The sequence below is a fragment of the Amblyomma mixtum genome, chromosome 8 (assembly GCF_055824585.1).
Source record: "Amblyomma mixtum isolate Tamu chromosome 8, ASM5582458v1, whole genome shotgun sequence".
NCBI lineage: Eukaryota > Metazoa > Arthropoda > Arachnida > Ixodida > Ixodidae > Amblyomma > Amblyomma mixtum.
Genome location: NC_143019.1, coordinates 30,388,243 through 30,402,620, shown reverse-complemented (window position 1 = coordinate 30,402,620; position 14,378 = coordinate 30,388,243). Strand labels below are relative to the sequence as shown.

The following is a 14,378-nucleotide window of genomic DNA, read 5'->3' as shown; positions in this document are numbered from 1 at the left end:
CTAGGTGTCATTTTGCTTGGACGACTGAAGAGTGTGTATGTGCCATATCCTTGTATGAGGGGTATATGAATTAGTGACTACGGTACTTAGTGACAATTAGTGATTGAGCCAAACTGTATTTGTATGTCGGAGATTGCACTCAAACAATCGGTGCGTATGCAAATGGGGCCCGAAAAAGTTATCATATTTCACTCTGAAAGGCGAAACATAGGAGTCTTCTCGATTTTTTTTCTTAATGGAGTGCGAGAAATTGGAGAGATTCCCTTGGGCAGGTTTTGGTGAACATTTCGGGCATTTATTCAGCAGTAATTAAGCGTCTTCGAAAGCCTCCCCGAGTTGCTTTAGTGGATAAAGGCACGTGCAATTGATACGTTGCCGTGTTTTAATCAATTATTCATACGTCAAAACAGCTCAAACAAACTTTTGTTTACTTACCTTTCTCGAGGTCGAATTCTGCGCGAAAGCAATCAATAAAAATGATATATTCAAGTTGCGCAAGACCATCTTTGGAACGAATCTTTGCCAGCTATGAACCAAGTCTTTCGTGAAATTTGCCAACGCACCTAATAGCCTCGACTGTGTCGGCAGGCTGCCAGTCGTGCTCGTGGTCGCTTCTGGAAGAGAGCAAAGAAAAAGAATTTGGTTCTTTCGGCAGTAAATATTTGAGAAATTTTACAGGCACCGCTGCTAAGGGCGCATTTGCCGGTTCTGCGGCGTTGGGGTAAGGCGAATGTAGGCAAGGAGGAAATTGGAGGAGAGAGAGAGAAAGAGAGAGAAGCAGGTGCACTGTGCCATGTTGGTGTGCCATCATGTAGTGACGCCATGTTTGAGGGCACTGCAACGCCCCACACTAAGGGGTGCGAACACTGTCGTCACGACAGACAGCTGAGTGACGTCACGCACACCCTACGTCAGAAGAGGACAAATGGCCAATATTGTTTGAGAAGGCCTCCAGTGTTATCTGAAATAGGTAGACCGCACCGATTACAACTACTGAAAGTAGACACTCACAACTACTAGAAATGCTTCATACCATGGGAAAGTGGGAATGACGTCACCTGGAATATTTCCTTCTGCGAATTTTTTGCAACAGTGCGGTTCCATTGGCCGTACTCAAGGTACTTCTTGCCCTGTATATCAGCTGTACTTTTTTATGTTTCTCGTGGTATAAGCTCCAAATAGCGCCCATCGTCATGTAACGACCTTGTCGGATATGTTGTCATGTGTGTAGTAGTCTCCACAATGGGTACTGAACCCACCCTGGCAGTCTGACTCCGGGAAGTCGACGTGATGATTAGGAGTTGATGTGCTGCGAAATATGCAGCTGGACGAAGGGAAAAAAGCGCTTTGACGTCCTTGGGTTACCTATCGTTTCTTGTGGTTTATGTACTGTTAGCAGGGCTGCTTTTTAATAACTAGTTTGCAGCGAACGTGAGTAGCCTCGACGGTAGTAGCTGCAGTTAAAAGTCACATTTTATGTTTGTTACTCTAGGAATGGTCAGGAAGAGCATCGCGTCAGCCTCATTTAGCACTAGAGAATTCTGGCGCAACCATGTTTACACCAATCTGTAACCATTAAAGCGTATGCCAGAAGAAAAGCTACAGCTGAAAATTCACAGCCCCGCATGAGATACACATTCGGTGGGTGTTTATTTCTAAGCGCCCTTTTCCGGAAAATCTCCTCTGGAATTTGAACCACATCTGAATGAAGCGTGGTCAATAAATATACTCTTTAAAAAATACATTAAGGGTTGCAGGCACTAGAGAAGTTTTTTTTTTCAGACATCTGTTTCTTAATATACCTTGACGTAACTGCTTTGATTGCGTTAAAGGAATCTGTGGGATCTGTGCCTTGAACGTGCGGTACTTCCAAAGTGAAAATGATGACTTTACCAATTTTAGATGTCTCCAATGAAATAAATTTTTAGATGTTTCCAAAAGAATTCTTTGCCCTTAAAGTTTTTTTCACAACAGACAAATATTACGACAAAAACAACCGTATTAGGTTCCACTACAGATGTGTTATTACTTCTCCAGTACACAGCATAACAAATACCAGACATGCTTCGTGTGTCCTCTACTAAAATATAGGCTGGATACGGGCGCGCACTGCTGTCCGAGAGCGACCATTCGTGCGTTTCAGCTTGGAAGAGAACCCATTATATCAAGCAGTGGCGCCAACCTAATAAGAAGGGAGTCTGATGGAGGCGGGGCAATAGAGAGAGATCCTGCGAAAGACATCTGTGAGTTGGGGCTATAAATAAATGGCGAAAAATATTTTGTCTGTCACAGGAGATCTGCCCTTAGCCTACACGAAGCAAGCAAAGCCCATAAGAAAATCAATGCGGTAAACGCTTTACGAACTAAAAAAAAAAAGATGATCACAGCGGGGCTACAAAAGGCAGACCGCCGATATTCCCCAGTAGGTGCACCTCGGGGAGAAGTCAGGGCCTAACCACCGCTTGACAACTGCCTGCAACACGAAGAATGCTGTGCCCCGCCGCGGTGGCTCAGTTGTACGGCGCACGGCTGCTGACCCGAAAGACGCGGGTTCGATCCCGGCCGTGGCAGCCGAATTTCGAAGAAGGCGAAATTTTTTAGGCCAGTGCACGCTAAAGATACACGGGTGGTCTAAATTTCCGGAGCTCTTCACTACGGCGTCCCTCATAGCCTGAGTTGCTTCGGAACGTTAAACCCAAAGGAACGAAACGAAGCACGCTGAAGCGCGTTGACCGCGGGTATTCCCCGGACCCAGGACCCAGCTGAGCGTGAGTGGCAAATGACCGAATTGAACACTAGAGATGGACATGGGGGATTTCGTAAAAATTAATTTCCCCTTGTGCGTTGAGAGATGGGACACACTATATTCTTTTTTTTTCAAAATGCTGTTCTACCTCGTAGAGAACTGTTATCCAGCAACCGAAAATGCTAACGGTAGTTCTTTCTGCGTCGTCCCTCTTCTGAGCGCGTTGCAGCTCTGTCGTTGGTGTGGCGGATAGCGGCTGCATTTATAATTCTTCTTTAGAGTACAGTAAAAACATATCGTCAACTTACGCATTGTTGAGTGATATGCCTGGAAAACGCTATGGTGAAGCGGTGGACACAGCCCGCAGAGAACGAAATCGTAGAAGCAACGCAGCAGTCAAGGGCGATCGTAGTCGGAGGGACACTAGCGAACGCCTCGCGGCTCAGGCAATCACGTGCCTCAAGCCAGTGTGCCTTGCGTGGCACGCAGTAGCTGCGAAACACGCTGAGGAAAACGAAGATCGGAGAGCGCTTGAAGATAAGCCTGAGGACATAATCATCATCATCATCATCAAATGAAGTAATTCTCAACTACAATCCTGTTTTATGGAATGACCGGACGTAAACTTGTTGCGACCTTTATCCTCTACACGTGAGCGGGGCACACAGTGAGGAAGCGCAAAGTCCGGCGAAAGACCAACGTGAGGTATCCTCTCTGCGAATATGTATATATTTTTTTGATAAGCTTCCTATGAAAAATGTTTCTCTGTTGGAATTGGGCCGCTATGTTTAATAAACTTTCGTGCTTCCTTAAAGGTCCTTCCAGCTTTGCAGGATAAAAACTTCTGCCCGTTTCTCTTAAAGTTACCGCTTCAAGCACACTCTTCAGATTGTCTTTGTTTTGCCCTGTCAGACAAGTATTCAACAAAACGAAACTTGAAAGATAATGAAAGAAGAAAATGAAACAAAATGAAAGAAAAGGAGACAGCGTGGCCGACACTGAGTTTATGTGCGCCTACTTTGGCGCGTAGAACAAAATGACGCGGACCATGCCGATATAAGAAGGGGGTTGACCGCTGTCAGTTTAGTCCGCGCCGCCTCAGACTTCGGAGCTTCGGACTTAAGCTTCGGAGAAGTGCGCCCGCTCGACTCCCGGGAGAACACCACTCGCCCAGCCACGCACCAACTAGCCAGCGCGCGCCAGTCTGCGGGACGGCATCGTCGTGGACCTCTGGTCGTCGGACTGTCGCAGTGTCCGGTGAAAAAAATGTGTTTTGTTTATTTGCCTCTCTTTCTTGTATTAGTGCACTTGGGGTGATATTTCCATTTTGTATTGTAACCTCTCTCGAGTTTAGCTTTGCACTAGTTGCACCGTTTTGTTAATCACTTTGTATGTGTCTGTACTAGGGATTGTGAAATCCTCTGCATCGTCTCATTGCTGCATAAACTTTGTTTTGTTTGTGAACCTTTGGCTCCGACCCATTCTCTGGCTTGCGACCGGCGAAAGCTGGGCACCAAACGACCAAAAACCTCTTAACACTTCGTAGCTCGTCTCCGCTGAAGATGCCACGCTGAGTCGAGGTCTTTTCATTTGAGTCCGAGACCGCTACCCCCCCCCCCCCCCCTCCCACGCTCTAAGGGTGTTTGTGAACTTCACGCTTAAAAGTGCGGGAGAATATTATGTCACCCAACTTCCCGCACTTTTGACATATTGGGTTCCCGTTTCGGAGTCTTTGGGCTTTCCTGTCCGGAATTCATCCCGAAATCCCTCGGTGGTGAGTCGGAATTGTTTAAGCAGAGCGGCCTTTATTTTGCTATTATTGGCTGCATCTCCAGGAGACAGTCGCCCGAAAAAAATAGAATAGCTATAATTAATCAGAAAAATAGAAAAGGTGGAGAATGAATTAGCAAAATTTAAATGAATAAGAATGGCCTTAGAAAGAACAAAGCAAACTTGCTAAGCAGTTCGCTCTGCGGAGGTGAACAGAGAAACTGCACTGAAAAAAAAAATTCATGGCAAAGCATTTAGCTACCACCACTTATACCTGCAAACCTCTCATGTGCGAACCGGTCAACGATCAGATCTGTCTCCCTGTAATCCCGCAGGGTCATCTTGTGAACGCCAACAAAATCCTATTTTCATTTGGTCACAACCTCGTCCTGTTTAAAGTAGGAAATATTTGCAAGCAACAGTCAATTTAGAATTTAGTCAGAACTAGGAATTGTTTAATGAGCTCTGTATATTCAATGCACGCTTTAAAGAATAATTCATGGCGAAGAACCCAATGGGTGATGGCTTTGCTTGTTTGTTCTTTTTCCTTCTTCTGTTATGCACACGATTCAATCTTCGGCACACCATGTTCAGATTTCATTACGCTGATAGTTTAAGTATTTTATAATGGTAGACAACCTATGTTTTTCTCTTCTATTGCGATTATTTTCGTTCTATACCTGCCTTGGAATGTATACTTTCTATATGCCAAATTTTGGTAAATATTTTTTTAGTTTAACGATTTACCTGTACTTCTCATTGTATCTTCCTCTTATAGTGTTCGCGAGAGAACTTAAAATTTGTTCGTAGCTTTAAGCAAAATATTGTGCTCATAATTTTGTTTAGATATTCGTGTTTATTTTTGCTTGTTTTTCTGAGTGCTATCTAGTGACTGTTAATTTTTTGGTGCCTCCCCTTCGTATAGTACCCTACAAAGAAAGCCATTAAGGGTTTTTTAAGAAACAAATAAATAAATGAATAAATTTATTTTATGTTGAATAACCTCCCGCAAGTTTCGTCTGATATATTTTGTTTTCAGAAAACAAAAAAGATACACAATTGAAAGGAGCGAAAGAAGACCTTTATTTCTTGGCATATAAACTTATATAATTTATGTGCCACACAAGTCTACACGAACAGTTCGAAAGCGGCTTTTCGGGGCAAGAGTTATTTGCACGCTTGCTGCTAAAACACCGACGCTATCTGTGGCAGTTATATACAACTAGCTCCAAGTGCAGCTGCAAGAGAGCAGCGCCGATGTCGTTGTCGCCTCAGCGCAATAAAATAATGCCAAAGATCAGTTCCCCTCCTCGATCAGCATGACGCTTCTTCGCATACGTCACTATGCAGCGCTTCTTTCCAGAGGACAGCTCCTTCGCCGAGCGCCTAAACCAGCTTAATCAACTCTTTGCCTTGATTCTTTCAAAGAAAACAGCTCTGCGACGGGACAAAATGAAGATGTAGATAAACGGTGAGGGAAGATACTTCCATATGTGCGCATGCTATAGAATAAAAAGCAACATTGGATTGGATTGGAAAACATTTATTCCGTCAAAAATGCAGATGCAGACGGTCCGCGCTAGACGGCCACCAAACCATGGCTGGCGGCGACCTGAGCGGCCCACTCGGTGGCCAAGGCTTGAATGTCCGTTTCCGAGCTGACCAGCACAGCCTCCTATCGCTCAACAGAAGGAATTCGTACTAGATCCTCCGGTAAAGGTTCTTCTTTACATTGCCGCATGAATATATATGTTCGGTGGTTCGCTTAAACTCTCAGTCCTGCAGAGGGCTTATCTTCAAGATAGGAGCATATTTAAGTGACACCCTTTTAAGACTCTTAAGGGAAATAAAGAAAAAACTGATGACCTATATCGATACGCTACAACATTCTAACTATATAGAGGCCTCTCGAAGAGAACGAACCCGTCTAGTTGGCGTAACTTCTCAAGCCTGAAGGTGTACAGATGGTGCTAGTTCATTTACGTGATATCTTTTATGACTTTCAAGAAAAAGCAAATAAAGAAACTGTTCTACGTGGACAGGCTATGGCAGTCTAAAAACGGAGAAGATTCTCCGCCGAAAACAGCGCTTTTATGAGCTCTAACACACCAAACAAGCAAATGCAGGAGTCACCACCGTGCACCACACTATTTTAGAACTGAAATGTGTGTGTTCACACCGAATTCAGCCGGGTATCCCAGACGCAATACTACAACAGCACTCACGTCAAAATGGCTGCAACTACTTGATTTTGGTGTAAATATCGGGAGTTTAATCAGAGTCGTTGGAAGTCTCCTAAATTTGATTTTGTCATCCATTATTTAGTATCTTCCTTTGCCGGCGGACAAGCAGCAAAATATGTAGAAAAGAGATACTTAAGCTGAAGCTTCGCTTAAGCTCCGCCACTTAAGACACTTAACCTGCGCCTTAGGGGTATAATGCGATAGTGTAGTGGGTTAATTAGAATCTATGCAGTAGGTCATCCTCTACTTTACATTCGTAGATCCTTACAAGTTTTCATACCTCTCCTTCCGCAGTTGTGAGCTGTTGATGCGCCACTGCCCTGCGATGGCAGGTGGTCCGAGCGCTGTGCCTTGTGCAGCATAGGCTTCTCTTCCTGAGCGACCAATCATTAATTTAAGTGTCACCTGCTACGGTGGCAGGTTGTGATGACGCCGCAAGTCACTTGACCTAAGTGGCCCACTTGTCTCCTAGACTGTTCTCTAGGCACCGCCTGTGAGATCTATGCTCGTGATTTGTCGCTCACAACACCGACACCCTGTTTTCTACTGAGAGTGGCTGCCGTGTTATAAGCCAGAGAATAAGCTTTTACTAACAACAAGAATGCGAAGCAGATGCACTCAGGACTCGTTTAAGATCGACGTACAAACTGCTTGTTCCTTGTCGCAGTGTTGCGCAGCTACAATTTTAACAATTTTATTTTCTCTAAAATTTGCAGTGAGCAGGCATTTGTTATGCAAAATATTAGCATTCATTCTAGTCGACGGTGTCCAGAAAGACGCCAATTAGGTTTATTGTAGGACTATACAACGTGCGTGATCGCTTTTTCCGGAATTTGATAAGACGCTTTGATAAAAGAAAGAAGAAAACCATGTGCGCTACAGCTTTGTAGCGTCCTCAACAATGTGTTAAGCGCACAAAGCATGCGCGCTGATGGCGTCGAAGAGAGCGGTAGCTCCTCTTCTGGTCAAGCTGTGCAATGCCACACAAGAACAACGCACTCAGGCTGCCTTGAACAGCGCCAATTCGCCGTTTTTACTTTGCTGTTAGTTTTTCTAGGTATTAACGAAGTAAAAGCCGGGTCTGACAGAGGGACGTCAGTCGCTATAACTAAATTCTTATCTGGTCAGTAATTGACTAAATTAATTTTTGTATGCATATTAACACGGTCTGGAGGTTGGTGCCAAAAATGACATTAGCCGTGGCCAAAGTATATCCAAGACGGTTGTTTAGGAGGAGGAGGAGTTCATTACTTGATGACCTCCAGCGTGAGGAGTTCCGCTGCTTTTTTTTTGGCACAAAACAAACTGCGCCGATTAGGTACTCGGGCGCAAGGACCACTGTTAATTGCCTACGGCGCTGAGTTCTAAATGCTTGCGCAATTGTACCACGTTACTGCGTTCCTTTCACTCACCGGTTCATGTCTTGACAAGGATAGATATCACCAGCTACGTGGACTTTAAATTTAAAAGCGCCTAAGTCATGCCAAGTCTGGCAATTAAGAGCGCCAAAGCAAAAATAATCAAAGCGAATGTAATCTAAAATGTGGAAACCCTAGAGCCAGGGAATGCTCTCATGATCGGGCTATGTGTTATTCTCCAATGTAATACAAAAAAAAAACATTTTTGAACCAGTATAAGAATTCTGTGTTATCATGTTAAGCTACTAACAAGGTAGACCTCTCCTTTATTCACGAAAGACTCTCTCTCTCTCAGTATAATAATTCGATGAGGGCTGCAAATTACCCCTTTTATCATCATAATAATCATTTTATTACAACATCAACATTAAAGATGCTGAGGACAGTGAACAAAAAGCCTCTAACTGGGCTAGACGAGGTTCACGGCCCCTAAAAACATGGCACTGGCAACAAAACTAGGATACAAACACAACGCATCAGACATGGGAGGATGTGGTACAAAATCAAGACATAAGCAAAGAAAATTAAAGAAAATTACAAGATTAGGAGAGTGTTTAATGAAATGCATAGTTATTTCAACTGGAATCAGCATTAGAGGCCATCCATCATCAATTAAGCGAAAAAGTTGCATTGTTTTTGCAGTTCCGACATTTAACAACTGCTCAAAGTATGTTAGCGGCCTTTCACCTGACAGTTTATGTGCAAGGAGGCAGAAGAAAGATATAGATACTGCGTACGCTTTGCAGTCACAAGCGCCAGGCGTAAAGTCCTTCGTAGTACCATGTAGGAAAAATATTTGTTTTTCCCTAGTCACGTGGAAGAATCCATATAAGCCTCACGTTTTTCTTCAAAATAAATTATTTCGCCTCGGCACATTTACAACCACTGAAATATTTCGCAAATGATACTGATTCCAAATGGCATCACTTTGACCAGGAGACCTTGTTGCAGTGTAAGCAGCGCGATCCTGTTTAAGTTAACTGTGACTGCATGCCTTATGTAAACATCGCCTCTTTCGCAGCCTATATGAAACAATGAACGTTCTTTCTCCCGCAGATATCTTCATTGAGCGCAACCACTTTTCATGTGTGAAAGTAAGAAGTTTCAAAAGCGGCCCATCACACGTGTTGCGCTGTAGATACATTCGTTCAAGAAATGACATTCAGCCCACGTAGGATAACAAAACAACCCAAATAGAAAGCATATCGCACAGGCATTGAAACTGCTTGCAATAGCCCCCAGGGCAGATAACTGGAAACTGAAGGAGGCTGCAGAACGGAATGATAGCGCAAGTACACTGAAGTGTGGCTTTCACCTCACCTAAGAGTGTATTGTAGTACATTCAAAAATGGAATAACAGAAAAATCCCTATCGCGGATGCAGCAAGAGCCTTCTGATCAAAGCAGAAGTCATGATTACGAACCGCCCTCGGCAGGGAGCATCTTCATTGTACAAATACTCTCAATGATTCTGCATCATCTTAGTCTTTGAAAGTTTTGTACTATAACTTTTTAGTTACTGCTGTGAGCTCAAGACTGGAAATGGGGAGAATGGCAGCTTGGCTGCCTTGCCTCTTACACATCAGTTCTGAGTGGTACCAGGGCTTGTCTAAAATCAAATGAAAAACTCTGCTTGCATAGGGCCGCACGCAATGAAGAAATAAAAAATAGGTACAAGCTCTATTTAACTTCATTCTTGCATAATTTTATTAAAACAGTGACATCCTCCTCTTTCGCAGAGACAAGCGTAGTTTCAAAGCTGCGGACATTTATTTAAATTTTCAAAGAAATCACAAAGCTAAGCATTTCGCACCCACTAAATCCCAATGCTACAATTTTTTACCAAGCAGAAGAAAACTTACAAAGAACCGACAACCTTTCGTTTTCTGAGCTCATAGAATAACAGCTTGTCACACATGCTGGTCTCTGCATTGCAAGATTTGATGCTTATCAGTTTTCATTCGGACTGCATTTGCTAAGGGGAGGGGGGGGGGGAGAGGTGAATGCGTGAGTGAAGTTCCCGGTGCTGTACTTTGTTTTGCCGTATCCGGTTCGCGTTAGTGGAATGCCCCTTACTTTCTTTCTCTTGGGCCCTCCGCACAACCGCAGAAAGGGGGTGAGTCAACCGAGAGGGATAAGGGGGGCGCCGGATAGCGGAGGATTACATGAAAGGTCAAACTCCCTTCAGGGAAGTCTTCATTAGGCCGCATTCGGTGTGCACGTGCTTGCAGCGAGGCGGTATCCGCGTCACAGTGCGTGGCTTTTGTCCCATGTCTGCAGCGGCGTGCGTTCACAGCTTGAAGCGCGGCCAACAGGATATTGCCACGCTAGCTGCAGGCATGAGGAACCACGATGCGGAACAGATGGGTTGAAGCAACTTCCCTTGAACTTGGGTCAACCGGACGTTGGGAAAGTGAAAGGGTTCTCGAAGCTCGCAGCAGGAAAGCATAATTTTCCAAAATCGTGATGGTAGAAAGTGCACTTATGTGTACAGTGCTTTTCGCGATGAGTTACCTTCTTTCCCCAATCACTGATTGGTTGTGTGATCCTTTCCGAATTGTTGATTGCCCCAATAAGTTATTGGGTGGATGTTTGTGCAGTACCTGATTGGTTATTCTCCCCATGAGGGCGGGGACATAGGGTTTAAAACCAGCTGTTTCGGCAGGACCGAGGGCTGGTTTCGTCACGTCGAGTCAGTCGAGCGTAAATATGTTTTCTCCTTGCTTGTATCTTACTTTGTGTTTTCAATTAACCTCGCCAGTAAGGATATCAACTGCGTGCATCCTCACTGAACATATTCTAAATCGCAGGGAATAACACAATGCGTAAATGTTCCTCATTGGAATTCGTTGACGTGAAAAAAAAAACGCAGCGTTTAGCAATTCCGCCGACCGGCCTTTTTGCATTGGCGAACTGCTTCCTCAATATACGCAAAGACCACTGAACAAAAATCCACAGAAAGCCTAGAGTTTATGACCTTCTTAAATATACATCAGCTCTTCCAATGAAAAAAAAAATTGATGGCTCTCTGTGCACAGAGGATGGTTATGAACGCTTAAAGAAAGATCAGAAAGTGCACTAGCCTGACATGGCCCATGAAACAACGATATAAAGTGGTGATAGGGAATCATGCCCGTGTTATATCTGTAATGGTGACAATGGTATATAAATAGAGATTTATTTATCTCGATATAAGTGTTTCTAGTTAGCATCAGGTATTCACTGAGCACTTGAATGGGTGGTTTATGGCTGGTTTATGGGGTTTGACGTCCCAAAGGGACTAAGGCTATGAGAGACGCCGTAGTGGAGGGCTCCGAAAATTTCGACCACCTGGGGTTCTTTAACGTGCACTGACATCGCACAGTACACGAGCCTCTAGAATTTCTCCTCCAAGGAAATTCAACCGCTGCGGCCGGGGTCGAACCCGCGTCTTTCGGGTCAGCAGCCGAGCACCATAACCACTGAGCCACCCCGGCGGCATTGTACTTTCTTGATCATAGTTGTTACAAATCAGCGCATCCAGAAAAAACTTTGTTTCCAGTTTTTGGTTTTCTGCAACATGATTTCGCACGTCTTCCTTAAAAGGATTCCACGTCGCGAATAGCACAGATTACCAATTATGCACACCAGCCGTTTTTGGCGCATTATATTCCAGATGCAAATTAAGGAAAAAACGAAATGCGTGCTGAGTGGTGTATGTTGTGAATGAAGCGCGTATGCAAATATCTGCCCTGGCCCCTGAGGCGCCCATCTTTGTCGTCGTTTTTCCGCGCCGTGCGCTGTTTTATTCAATACATTCAGCTCAAATAGCGCGTTAGAGAAAACTATACAACAGCTGTATCTTACTGGTACTCACCTTAGGGACAGAAACGTGGAGGCTAACGAAAAGGGTTTGGCTTAAGTTAAGGGCAACGCAGTGAGCTATGGAAAGAAAAATGATGTGTAACGTTAATAGACGGAAGCGGCCAGAGTGGTTCAGAAAACAAACTTGTGTTAATGACATCCTAGTCGAAATCATGAGGAAGAAATGGGCTTTGGCAGGGCATGTAATGCGGCGATAAGATAACCGCTAGTCCTTAAGGGTAACGGAGTCGATTCCAACCAACCAATCAACCAACCAACCAACCAACCAACCAAGAAAGTACAATAAAGAGGCAGCACATTAAAAAAAATAGCCTGAGCGGATTTTCATTAGCGTATATTTTACTTGCCGCTCTCGGACTAATCACACGCATTTAGCACTGTCTTGTGAACACAGTTATCTTAAGGGAACTACAACATTGCATGGCAAGACCATGGCATAACCATGCCATCACCATGGCATGACCACGGCATCTGGTTCTACTACACACGCCCAGGCGCACTGTTCCAGATACCTCGCTCCGTGATAAATTGATTGAAGAACCCTCTGAAATTGGTGAGGCGGCTTTTTGTAAGTCCTGCTAAGCATTTCTTTTGCTCCGCCAGGTGCACGTTGAACAGGAACCAGGTGAAATTTTCTCGTAGGTAGCGTGTGTATACGACGTTTTGGGCCTGAGAAGGAAGGGGTTTCCGGTATCAGTGAATCAATAAATCATTCTTTTTCTCAATCACTCATGCTGTTATCGAAGACCACCATGAAGAAGCTTATATTTAGAGTGAATGGCTACAAACATGATACCGAGATATAAGGTCATGTATTACTTTGAAAATGCACGTATTAACCTATACTGTGGTTAGCTTTTTTATTTTCCCTCATCAACGCCACTGGCTCAGGAAAAACCACCAACCCACGATACAGCGCGTGCATAAAGTGAAAGCACATTTGCAGCTGAACGTTATCAACAAAATTCTATTTCATCATGACCTGTGTGCTTTAGAATATTGTTTTTTGCAGTCGGGGCATATGACTCGGGACACTTTGGCAATATAGCTGATGACCGCACGGCATGAATCACGTGACCTCAGAAAGCCCATTTTTTGTAGGACGGATACCTGGACCACGGTGTAAGAATCATTTAGGTGCTGACACTCGCCGCTCCCCGTAGAGAGAAGGCGCGGGCAGATTGTGTTCGCAGATGACCTTGAGTCAGCGGTAGTTTTCGCCGCAAGAGTACAGATGGCGCTGTAGTATGGGAGCCCAGGGGCCCGCGCTGCCCGCTCGCGTGCGTTCGGAAATTTCCTGAAACTCGTGTGTGTTTGCGTGAAGGCTTCTCATGGTTCTCGAATATTGTTTGGTTGTGCCTGTGGGTGCAATGTTCGGCTGATTGGTATTCTGCTGGGATTCACTCAACGTATACCACGCCGCGGCATGTGACGCTGAGTGCAATTAGTTGCGCTCAGGCTTGCTGCGCTTCAAAATGGGCAAGAAGTGCTTTGTACAGAATTGCAAGTCGGGGTATCGGACATGTACGGAGCGTGTGTCGCTTTTCAAGGCTCCGCGTGAACCCGAACGCTTAGAAAAGTGGCGACGGGCGACTCCGAGAGCAGACAGAGTTTTGCAGCCTACCGACCACGTGTGCGCGAAGCATTTCCCGAATGAAGTGATCTCTGCAACATATTACCCGGAATACAAGGGGAACGTCCTTCTACACGCACAAAAAAAAAACCGGTGCTCTCACCCGACGCTTTGCCTAGCATTTTCCCGAACTGCCCAGGATACTTGACTGTGCAGGAAAAAACGAGAAAACCTCCGCGGAAACGGCAGGCTCTGCCGCCGACTTCTCAGAAGCCTAAGAAGCAAGGACAGCCAGAAGCGTCGAATGCTTCTGAAGAGCTACACCTGGCCGTTGAAAATACACCAAGTTTATTGCTGGTTGACATAACGAGGTCAGGACATTCTGATGCCGAATCAACAGACGCGCCTTGTAAGAGGCCACGCTTGGATTTCAGCAGCGTCGCGCCCCCTCCACGTGAAAAAGAGGATACTTTTCAACACGATACTGACGCTTTAAGTGGCACATGCACTGCCGACGCACCTAGACACACAGCTGAAAAGGTAATATCCTGTTTTAAATTCAGGTGGCATTCCTCCAGCCGCCTCATCTAAGCTCACTAGGCGCAACAAATCATGATATTGTTCTACAATAACTACTGAGCGGAAAGTATCGTAAATACGATTCGGTTGCCGCAGCCGTGTTTTCTTCCCTTCAGTATATTTATTTGATTATAATTAATTAGCCAGGATCTCATTTGACATCTAATAGAACAATGTGCTAGTAAT

The 14,378-nt window shown here is 44.7% G+C and overlaps 1 protein-coding gene across 1 annotated transcript in view; it reads right to left on the bottom strand.

The window, feature by feature from the left end:
• Positions 1 to 12,520: 12,520 nt before the first annotated feature.
• Positions 12,521 to 14,378, bottom strand: part of LOC149331891 (uncharacterized) — a 16,831-nt gene continuing 14,973 nt past the window's right edge. The window contains exon 4 of the mRNA XM_089555594.1: positions 12,521 to 12,709. Coding sequence (XP_089411720.1) covers positions 12,521 to 12,709 — 189 coding nt within the window. The remainder of the gene's footprint in view (positions 12,710 to 14,378) is intronic.